Source organism: Rhinopithecus bieti, unplaced genomic scaffold (assembly GCF_001698545.2).
Source record: "Rhinopithecus bieti isolate Rb0 unplaced genomic scaffold, ASM169854v2 scaffold_63316, whole genome shotgun sequence".
Classification (NCBI taxonomy): domain Eukaryota; kingdom Metazoa; phylum Chordata; class Mammalia; order Primates; family Cercopithecidae; genus Rhinopithecus; species Rhinopithecus bieti.
In genome coordinates, this window is record NW_016824497.1 from 1947952 (window position 1) to 1959959 (window position 12008).

The following is a 12008-nucleotide window of genomic DNA, read 5'->3' on the forward strand; positions in this document are numbered from 1 at the left end:
TAAAAGTGAAATTTCCAAAAGCACTCATATATTAACATGAAAAATTTATATATTCTACGCATTATGTTTTAAACAATAAAATAAAATGTATCTGCATTTTTCCTGCTCTACTTACTTATCTTATAAACATTACCTTTTGGGTGAAGTTCAGCTATTGAAAATTGGCTATATTTATTTCTTTTCTTGTAAAATTACAATTTCTGAGATCTTTAAATGCCTCATTTCATTATTTATCTCCATAAAAGGCCTATTAATGTGTTCCCTTTCAAAACTCTGATGAGATTTTCTTCAAGGTTATTTCTCTCAAATTTTAGGTATTTTCTTACATACTATCTTTTATTTTTTTTTATTTTTTATTTTTTTTGAGACAGAGTCTTGCCCTGTTGCCCAGGCTGGAGTGCAGTGGCGTGCTCTCAGCTGACTACAACCTCCGCCTCCTGGGTTCAAGCAATTCTTCTGCCTCAGCCTCCTGAGTAGCTGGGATTACAGACACACGCCACCATGCCGGGGTAATTTTTGTATTTTTTTTTTTTTTTTTTTAAGTAGAGATGGGGTTTCACCATGTTGGTCAGGCTGGTCTCAAACTCCTGACCTCAGGATCCACCCATCTTGGCCTCCCAAAGTGCTGGGATTACAGGCCTGAGCCACTGCACCCAGCTTTTCTTGCATACTATCTACTACATATCTTTGAGTAAAAAAAATATTAAGAACATCTATTTGGCCTCCCAAAGTGCTGGGATTACAGGCCTGAGCCACTGCACCCAGCTTTTCTTGCATACTATCTACTACATATCTTTGAATAAAAAAAATATTAAGAACATCTATTCTAGCCGGGGCCGCCGGTGGCTCAAGCCTGTAATTCCCAGCCTTTTGGGAGGCCGAGACGGGCGGTCATGACGGTCAGGAGATCGAGACCATCACCTGACTACACAGGCTGAAAACGCGTCTCTACTTAAAAATACAAAAAATTAGCCGGGCCGATGGTGTCGTGGCGCCTGCTAGGTCGCCAGCTACTCTGGGAGGGCTGAGGCGAGGAGAGACTGGCGGTGAACCAGGAGGCGGAGCTTGCAGTGAGCTGCAGATCGCGCCACTGCACCTCCAGCCTGGGCGACAGAGCGAGACTCCGTCTCAAAAGGAAAAAAAAAAAAAAAAAAGGAACATCTGTTCTAGAGAAAGGGTCTTATAGGGCTTCTTTGTTTTTGATTACATCACACAGCAATTTTGTCATGTTTTATATAAAGTACATGCTCAAAAAAGTTTCTCATATTGAATCATATTGAGTATTGTATTATCTAACATCATTACAATAGAATTATCCAAAATGTAGTGAAAAATCAGAGATTATAGTGTACAAAAAGTGATTAATCATATGTAACATACAATTGAAAGTAACGTTCCTGTCAGATATGCTTGTGTAACTTAGTTAAGTCTCTCCACATAGTCTACATTCACTAGGTATCCCCTCTGCCAGGCCCTGTGCTAGGCTCTGTGCACACAAAGATGGACAATATCAGGTCCTTCCACTGTAGCCACTGAGAGCCTCATGGAGTTATTTGACCAGTGAATGGAGAGTTACAGAATAAAGTGACCTGGACTTTCCGTGTCACCAAAGCGACAGGTCCAAACTTTCCCACTCACTCCTTTCTTTTCACTACCAAAGTAGTGTGGGTGTCTTGGCAAGGTGAAATAAAGAGGCAAAGCCTTTCTCAGCATAATAATTAACAAGAGAGGGGTTAAGAAAGCTGAAAGATTTAGGCCTCTCTGCCTAAACACAGGCGATTATCCTGTCCTAGGAGATCTTGGGGCCAATCCTCCAGGATGGGGCACTCAGCAATGGAGCCCTGACTCTGGGGGAGGTAGGAGTGATAGAAAAGCCCAGCAAAGGTGGGAGGGTGGAGAAGAGTGCAGGTAAGGGACTCCTGGGTCTCCACTGGGGCAGATTCTGAATGGATTGAAAAGTAACTTGATAGGAAAAAATCAAGAAATATTATCAGTGTCCATGATTAGACTGTGGTGAGACTGTCCATTATCTTCCTAGACGCTGGGGGCATGCATGGCTGTTTATACTGTTGTAAAGGTGTTCTCAGTGACCCACAGGGACTCATGGGATGGGAAAGGAAGGGAGCGCCCAGCTCAGGCTGCACAACAGATGTTGGAGAGTGGTAGAGATAGGATAAGATGTTTTGGAATCTGCAAGTTGTTCGGTAAGGCTCAGGCATGGACCATATGGCCAAAGAAGCTGACCCCATGTCAGTACTTACTAATGCAAAGACAGTCGATTACCATGAATGTTACTACTCTGGACAGATTTGGGGTTAGGAAGTACAATTCAATGTTGAGTAAAAGAGTCTCCTTTTGAGGATGAAGAAAAAAAGGAAGGGTGGGCTGAGTTGTTCTCCTCAGGGATGCAGTCCACTGGTGACAGAGATTTGTAATATTCATCTTCTCCATCAAGTACTTTGATTTGGCTGCAACAAAGAAAACAACAGGATTTTCAACAAGAAAAGAAAACAAATGTTACAATCATCACTGGGGCAGCTAAAGTCATGTGAGTAGCTGGAACAGTGTTGGGTTCCAACACTGAAGGGGAAGGACAGCTTAGGTGGTTCAGGGTCTCCCAGTACAGAGGTACCAGGGTCTGATCTACGAAGCCCTTCACCTTTGGGTCACGCACTGATAATGGGTCCAGTTTTGTGGTGTCTGGAAGTTGTGGTCATATTGCAACTTGATTTATGCAATTGAACTCTCTGTCTCCATCTGGTTCCCTCTAGATGAGAAAGTTTTCCTTCTGACCTCCAATTCTCTAATTATTACCGTTATATACTTCATTGCTATTCTCAGTTGAGATGCTAACAATCAAATGAATGACAAATTCCTTACTATCCTCTGTCTAACCAGTGGGGCATGTTTCTCTTTGTGCATGTTTTAAGGCCCAGGGGTAGGATAATGTGGAGGAAGTGGCCTATTTGTATTTCGTAGCGTGCTCTTATTTGTGGAAGGAGAGTTTTATATAACCCACTACATGTCTCTAATTATGAAGAAAGTACAATTCCCCGGAATAATTATGAGAAATAACATTTGCCCTTAGGTGACAATTTCAACCTTTTTGGATAGAATAGATTTAAGTTTTGTATACTTGCTACTGTGAAAAGTAATTTCCAGTGTCAATAAGAGTGGCAATATCTGGATTGCATATTTTTAAAAGCCTCTCTGGAAAGTTTTGCATTTTCTGTAATATCACAAAGGACCCCTTCTGTTTACAGTTGCTTAGAACTAAGAAGACAGATATTTACCCAAGTTTTCTTGGCTTCCTCTTGCTCCCTTGATATTCTAGAGTTCCCTGTGGAGAGGGCCAAGAACACACAGTCAAAGCAAAGCAGCAAGTCGTTAATTTTTAATTCAAAGTGATTTTGTGTTGAATGCAAGCAGATGCTGATAATATCAGAAGTCACAGCATAATTTTTTTGATCAAAGGGCTCAAGTGAGCCTGATGAAGCATGCATCTTGCTCGTCTTTGATAAACCACATCAATTATTCACCGTGAAGGCAGACATCCTGACATGAAAGCAACAGATAAAGAGCCTAAGCACATGTTCAAGACGAGAGCATGAGGGTGGGGGTGGGGCTGCAGGGGCTGGAACAGGTAGTAATAACAGAATTATTAACTGGAAACAAAGCCAGTGAAACAGCTTTATGGCCACTTTGAACTCACATTTAACTGGTTATAGTACATAGTGTCCTCAGGGCTACTCAGCATTTTGGGCTGCTGACATCGTCGGCGAGGTGTTCGTTGCTTCTGTGCGAGACCATTTTCTGAACCTGAAAAAAGATAGCAAAACTTTGCTGTAAACTGTCCCAGGTGTTGGGAAAATTAAGTGAAAAATGGCTCTTCACATAAACGCACTTAGTAGAAACTGTGTCCTATTTTAGTGGGCATATTAAAAGCTTTGCTAATGTTAGGAGAAATGCCATCCTAAAAAATACACACAGATTGCTAAGTGTAAACAAGGGCCACTGTCCGTAACTTCGCATTCAGCTTTCTGATCTGAATCAGCGGTCCGGGGTGACAGAAAGCAAGCTGGTGTTTCCACATTGGTGAAGTATAAGTTGGTGGTCAGCCTTTATAGAGTAGGGTGCCCTTAGTGCGATGACTGTTAGGGCAACCAAAGCAATCTGGGATGGTTTGCACCACATCCTGCAGTGAGACTTCAAAAACATCTGGAGCACACATACTCTTGGGGAGATGAGAAGCAAACCTTTTGGTGGGATACATTTTGGGGGCGGGGGAAATGGCTTGAGCTAAAATTTACTGAAAGGCTTTGAACAATACCACTGATGCATGCAGTTTCTGGAGGTAGTGGAAAAGAGAAGGAGAAAGGATGATTGCATGATTACATGAAGCAGTCTCTCCTTGTTTGTCCTGATTTCAGAACCCTGGACCAAGAGCACATTGGAGATGAAGAAACCAATGGAGTCAGAAGAAGTCACAATTCATTTCCCTTCCAAGCAAATGATTTTACGGATCTACTGCCCTTTTGGCTCTATATCTGAATCAGGATTCAGCAGTTCTAATTTCCTGGCAACACACACACACCCCTGTCATAGAATATTGTCCATGAATATTGTTGTTTAGAGAAAAGCATCACTATCCTGGAGGACAGAGTGTTTATTATAAGCTATTCATTAAAAAGAGTTGGGGATTTTACTTGGAATCATACTTTAACTTCACCAGAGATTTCCACAATTTAAAAAAATTCTGGGGGAATTTTAAAAGTAGAGAGTGGCTTAGCAAGGTCCATTATTAATAGCAAAATATCTGTTCCCTAAGTACAAAGTTTTGTATCTTGATTTTTCTTGAATTGGGACACAGCTATATTTGGACAAGACTATCAGAACCCAGCCTGGCCAACATGGTGAAACCCCATCTCTACTAAAAATAAAAAAATAAGCTGGGCATGGTGGCAGGTGCCTGTAGTCCTAGCTGCTCGAGAGGCTGAGGCAGGAGACTTGCTTGAACCCGGGAGACAGATGTTGCAGTGAGCTGAGATTGCGCCACTGCACTCCAGCCTGGGTGACAGAGTGAGAGACTGTCTAAAAAAAAAAAAAAAAAAAAAAAAAGGAGACTATCAGGACTAGCCATCAGAATATCCTTTTTTTTTTCGCCGGGCGAGAGAAGAAGCTGAGCCCATAAATTGAATGCTCATCTCAGATCAAGTGCCAGGTGGTACCACCCTAGGTTTCTTACTTCTTGTTCCAATAGGTTTTTTAATTTTTTTGACGCTTAGCATATGATCCCTTTTTTTTTTTTTTGAGATAGTCTCGTTGTTGTCCAGGCTGGAGTGCAGTGGGTGAGATCTGCTACTCACTGTAACTTCTGCCTCCCAGTTCAAGCCTATGTCTCCTGCCTTCAGCCTCCCAAGTACAGTGGCACCCCACACCCAGCAAATTTGTTTTATTTTTTGAGAGGTTTTTTGTGAGATGGGGTTTTCATGTTGGCCAGGCTATGGTCTCGAACTATCCTAGCCCAAAGTGATCTGCCGGCGACGGCCTGCCTAAGTGGTGGATTACCAGCATGAGACATTGCACCCAGCTTAATAGGATATTGTCTTTCTAAGGAGGGAAAATTTTTTTAAAGTCAAATCGGTTAAGTAAAAGTAAGCTCAATGAAACAAATATAAATATGATATACCTAGTAATATAATATGCTGATGTATTATATCTATATAAGAATGGTAATATACATATTATCTTATGCTAACTTAATATATTATCTACAATATACTATACATTATATACATATATTATTTACAACTGCTGCTATATCATTATATAAAATATATAACATACTATGATATTATACAATATTACTAATATATCTAAAACATGCTATATAGTATGTTAACTATATTACTATAAAATGCTATAATTACTATTATTATGATGATGTTATATATTATATACAATGCTATATAAACTATATTATATAATATGCTATATATAAATTACTATATATATATACCGAATATACTATATATAAGTATACTATATATCATATATAACATGCTATATATTATATACTGTTCTACCTATAAAATGCTATATGTTATCATTACTATATATTATCTATGATTATGCTATATATTATACACAACATATTATATATATAATATTATAATATATATATATATATTATATATGCATACTTATATATCACATATAACATGCTATATTACGATACTATATCCGCCTATAACATGCTATATAATACTACATATCTTATTTTTTAATTGCTATATATTATATTTACAGATATTACATATACATACTATATATTCTATACAATATATAAATATACTACATATGTAAATATACTATATATATATATGCTATATGATATAAAATATACCATATTATATATGTATATGATATTAAAATATACACATATTATATAATGCTATGATGATACAAAAAATACCACATATTATACTATACTATATGATATAATTACCCATATTTATATACTTATAATGTATGATATTAAAATAATACACATATTATATATACTTATATACCACAAAATATGAAATACTATATATTATTATAATATACTATATATTATATATACTATATATTATATATATTTTTTGAGACAGAGTCTCACTCTGTCGCTCAGGCTAGAGTGCAGTGGCACAATCTCAGCTCACTGTAGCCTCCGCCTCCCAGGTGCAAGTGATGCTCCTTCCTTAGCCTCCCAAGTAGCTAAGATTACAGGCAGACACCCCCATGCCCAGCTAATTTTTTGTATTTTTAATAGAGATGGGTTTCGTCATGTTGCCCAGCCTGGTCTCGAACTCCTGACCTCAAGTGATCTGCCCACCTTGGCCTCCCAAAGTGCTGAGATTACAGGTGTGAGCCACCATGTCCGGCCTCAATGAAAACATATTAATTAGCATAGCAAAACAATGTTGCTTGCAGAGGGTTCCAACAGCCTTAATAGACATTCTCATCCACCTCTTCATGATCACTGTGCAAAGCACAGGAATCTAGCCTGCTGTGCTGGCAAGGTTCTCAGAACACAAAGAACACAGCAGTTCTTTCTGATGGTTCCAACACATCTCCTCCTTGTTTGCTTTGTGAAGTCCATACTCTGCAATATGGTAGAATGTGAAGCTGTGAGTCCCTTTTGTGTCATCTACTTTCTGATTTATAGATCAATGAAGAGAAGTGTCCTTAGGTCAGGCTGCTGGTGTGAAGCATGCCCTGGAGGTCTGACATCCACTCTCCCTTACACTTTCTAATATGGCAGGAATTCCATCCATGGTAACTCAAAAGACTGATCTTAAGAAGTTTTTGGGTTCAGCTAGAGTTCAGCCTAGTTCAGCTGGACTTCATGTTTATATAGTGTTTACATTTTATCAGAGATTTTTATTTATATTGTCTCAACTGGTAATGCTTTATATACGTTATGATTTTCAACTTTTGTTCTTGACGAACTTGCTGTTTCATTGGCTTTTATTTTTTTCCTGATTCTTATAAGGAATTAAGTTATTGGATAGAATGTTCTTAATTTTAATATTTCTCCCATTACTTAAAAACAACTGTTGGTGTCTAATCTTATGGTTTCTACACTGTACTAGAATCTGGTATAAGCTAGTTATCTGATTTAGCATCAAATTATAATTTTCATTATTTTAAGTTTAATGTTTCCATATTTCACAATGTTCAGAAAAGAATGCTGTAACTTCCAGGTGCTTTGCCATTGCAAGAAATCTGAGTGTCACTGATATAATGATCCATTGTAAGCAACCAAATAAATAATTGGGAAGTAGATCGTTGTTTAATAAATGCTAATGGAACAATTTAATAGCAATATGCAAAAATATAACTTAAATACAGACATATTAACATTTATCCTATATACAGGGTACTTTGCTGGATTTTGTGGAAAATTTAAAGAGAAATAAGACAAAGTCCCTGTTTTCAATCTAGTACAGGATGCTGTCTTAAGATGTTAAGTGATTAGTGACACGCATGGGTTTAATTATATTAAAGTAAAACGTTCCATATGATGGACAGCAACAAAACTAAGATGAAAGGAAGTACAACAGAAAGATAAAAACAATTAAAAGATATATACCCATAGAAGTTACATCCATAATGTAGAAAGTCTGAGGCAAGAGAGAGAGAAATATAGTTAGAAAACAAGATACTGAAAAATGTTGAACTATCCTGACAAACAGCTTCAATTTAACAATTACTACTGCTTCTCTATTAATTCATACACCAAAAGGTTAAAAGACAATGTGGGAGGGGCCCCAGAGAAACAGCAGAGTCCATAGGTTCCCTGCCTCCTGAAGTACAACTTGGCAATAAACAGAGCTGGCCGGGTGCGGTGGCTCACACCTGTAATCCCAACACTTTGGGAGGCCTAGGTGGGTGGATTGCTTGAGCTCAGGAGTTCGAGAGCAGCCCAGGCAACACGGCGAAGTCCCATCTCTACAAAAAATTAGCCAGGCATATTGGCATGCACCTGTGGTCCCAAGTACTCCAGAGGCTGAGAAAGGAGGATCCCTTGAGTTCAGGAGAGGGAGGTTGCAGTGAGCCAAGACTGTGCCTCTGCACTCCAGCCTGGGCAATAGAGTGACACTTGGTCTCCAAAAAAAAAAAAAAAAAAACTAAAACAGAAAAAACCCCCAGAACTAAGCAACTTGTTCCAAGGAATATGTTGCAATGAAGTAAACCAAAAGAAAAAGAAACAATTTGTATGAAGACAGACATAATAACACTTTTTATAGCAGAAAAAAGCTAGAAACATGATACATATTTAATAATTGAGAAGAAATTAACTCGGATATAAAAACTGTTGAGTCACTGACAAAGCAGTGATAAATGTGTATGATGCTGACAGAAGAAAATTCAAAACTTGGAAAAAGAAGTAAAATGTAAAATAACATACAGCACATTGACTAAATCTATGCATGTACATGCATTGAGAAGTTTATCATAATTTTTCCCTTGAAAATTTAAATATTAAAAAATCAATAAGGCACATAGTACCAAAATTGTTAGTTCTTTGCATATATGAAGAAAGTATAAGCAAAAAAGGCTCAATTCGTAAGTGGCAGAGTGAAAACTTGAACCCTGTCTTTTGACTTTTGGGCCAGTCAGTTTGCATTAAGATATAAAACAATATGGTTATTGGATAGTTACCTAGTTCATTTGATTAGTTTATGTAGAGAAACTGGGCAACTCAAGTTTCAACATTCACTTTTTTTTTTTTTTTGAGACAGAGTCTTGCTCTGTTGCCCAGGCTGGAGTGCAGTACCACGATCTTGGCTTACTGCAACCTCCACCATCAGGGTTCAAGCAATTCTCCTCCCTCAGTCTCTTGAGTAGCTGGGATTGCAGGTGCCCACCACTGTGCCTGGCTAATTTTTTGTATTTTGAGTAGAGATGGGATTTCACCATTTTGGCCAGGCTGGTCTCGAACTCCTGACTTCAAGCAACCCACTTGCCTTGGCTTCCTAAAGTGCTGGGATTACAGGCGTGAGCCACTGCGTCCAGCCTGAATATTCACATTAAATGTGAGTTTTTACTTTGAGGACCATAATGCTCATATTCTGAAAGTGGCTTGTTACTACCTTGCATAGATGCCCGTGAGACAAACCAAACTCTCCACTTTGTTGTACATTGGCAACTACCTCCTTACTGTGCTTTTAAAGGTATATTATGTTATGAACACCAGTTTGCATTTAAAATAGGTCTCTTTTCTTTTCAAGAATCTTTGCACATCCCCCCAGCCCCCTGCCCTGCCCTGCACCTTCTGATTTCATATTTTAGATTTTTTTTTTTTTTTTTTTTTTTGAGACAGAGTCTCGATCTGTCGCCCAGGCTGGAGCGCAATGGCCGGATCTCAGCTCACTACAAGCTCCGCCTCCCAGGTTTACGCCATTCTCCTGCTTCAGCCTCCCGAGTAGCTGGGACTACAGGCGCCCACCACCTCACCCGGCTAGTTTTTTGTATTTTTTAGTAGAGACGAGGTTTCACCGTGTTCGCCAGGATGGTCTCGATCTCCTGACCTCGTGATTCGCCCGTCTCGGCCTCCCAAAGTGCTGGGATTACAGGCTTGAGCCACCGCGCCCGGCCCATATTTTAGATCTTTAACACATCTTTCTCTTCTGAATTGTTATAGAATTTTATAATAAACTGGAGCTAAATCTGTCAGAAAATGGAAGAAATTTGGATAGCATTTCAGGAGCACTGGCAAATGCATACTCCTTACTTCCTAATCCCAAACCGGCACACTGGTCTGCACACGTGCCCAAGTCCTTGGTGAGAGATAAATAGCTGAATTCAGTCAATCTGTCACATAACTTCAAACAATTGGTTTGTAAATTTAATTTTTCTTTCCTTTTTATTGAACATGCAGGTATATTCAAGCTAAAGTTGCCAGATGAAATGGAGGACATGGCCGGGTGCGGTGGCTCAGCCAGGTGCAGTGGCTCATGCCTGTAATCCCAGCACTTTGGGAGGCTGAGATGGGGGGATGGCCTGAGGTCAGGTGTTCGAGACCAGCCTGGCCAAAACGGTGAACCCCTGTCTCTACTTAAAATACAAAAATTAGCTGGGTATGGTGGTATGCACCTGTAATCCCAGCTATTTGGGAGGCTGAGGAAGGAGAATCACTTGAACCCGGGAGGCAGATATTGCAGTGAGCCAATATCACGCCATTGCACTCCAGCCTGGGCGACAAGAGTGAGACACACAGTTAGATTTGAATTTCAGATAAACAACCAATAATTCTTTATTACATCCATGAAATATTTGACATATTTATGTTAAAAAATGATTGGTTATTTATCTGAGATTCAAATCTAGCTGAGTGTACTGCATTTTTATTTGTTAAATCTGGCAACCCTAATTCATGCACAGTTGTAAGTCACAAATGAGGCTTTTGTCTTCTTCCAAGATTTCAGAGATGAAGAAAATGTCTTCTACTCCATTTGACTTGCTGAGTTGCAGCTATTTTGGCTACAAATGCCCCCTCCTACACTGTCCTCTAAAACTTAATGTTTTAGTTTTCATCATCTGCTACAGATGTGCCAGTTCTGGTAAATTTCCTAGCAAGATTGAAGGAAGGGAAGGACAACTTCAAGGAAGGGCAGGATGGGGCATGCAGCCCATGTATTCCCCAGCTTCGTGGGCAGAATGGGTTCTTGGCTCCTGAGGAATGGGCAAGCAATGCACAGGGGTCCTAGGAAGAAAGGGAGAGAATATCCTGGGAGAGCCATAGTCCCTGGCACCCTTCTGTGGTCCCTCATCAGGCATAGATACTTTCTGAGCAGTGTGATTGCTGATCTGATTGCCATTTTGTGGATAAGGTGTTCTCAGGTTCATTTGCCAAATGAAACATCCCCTTTAAGCAAACAGTGTTCAGTGTTCTAGATTTACAGATGGCAAATCCTATATGAGGTTATAAGCTATACCCCTGGGGCATTTAAATAGGATTAGAGTTGTGCAATTAATTTACAGGGCTCTGCCAACTCTGTGCATAAAGGGAGGTGCGTCACTCCTCTGACCAAGGTTCTCAGGGTATTTGGAGGTGACAGTAACCCAGCTGTCAGCTCGACAGTCTTTCTCTTCAATGAGGGTTGACCATGTGCATGGTACTCCAGTGGATACTCCCGTGAAATAGCTTCTGAAGACGTGACCTGTCTTTTCTGGTTCTGTGTCTCTTCCCCTAACCATTTCATTTTTATGTAGCAACTCTTGTTTTGCAAAGTACTTTTTATTTACTTCATCTCATTTTAGGAAGGCCGAATAACCCTAAAGAGATAACAGAGGCATAGTGAGACTAAGCGATTATACAGTTAGAGGCAAAGCCCAAATGAGAGTTCAGTTTTTTCAAATCCAACTGAGAGTATTTTTTTCACATGATACCAGTTGTTCAACTTTTAAAATACTAATGCCCAGGTCAAGGCCTGGACATCATTTTTTTTTTTTTTTTA

General features: G+C 39.4%; 1 protein-coding gene across 1 annotated transcript; it reads right to left on the reverse strand.

The window, feature by feature from the left end:
- Window positions 1-1185: 1185 nt before the first annotated feature.
- On the reverse strand, window positions 1186-11748 carry LOC108522258 (myosin-IIIb-like). The gene is made up of 4 exons (XM_017862338.1): window positions 11580-11748; window positions 3713-3819; window positions 3294-3340; window positions 1186-2468 (listed from the first exon to the last, which is right to left on the reverse strand). Exons 1-4 carry the CDS (start codon window positions 11746-11748, stop codon window positions 2330-2332), a joined length of 462 nt encoding a protein of 153 aa, XP_017717827.1. The 3' UTR covers window positions 1186-2329.
- Window positions 11749-12008: the final 260 nt, after the last annotated feature.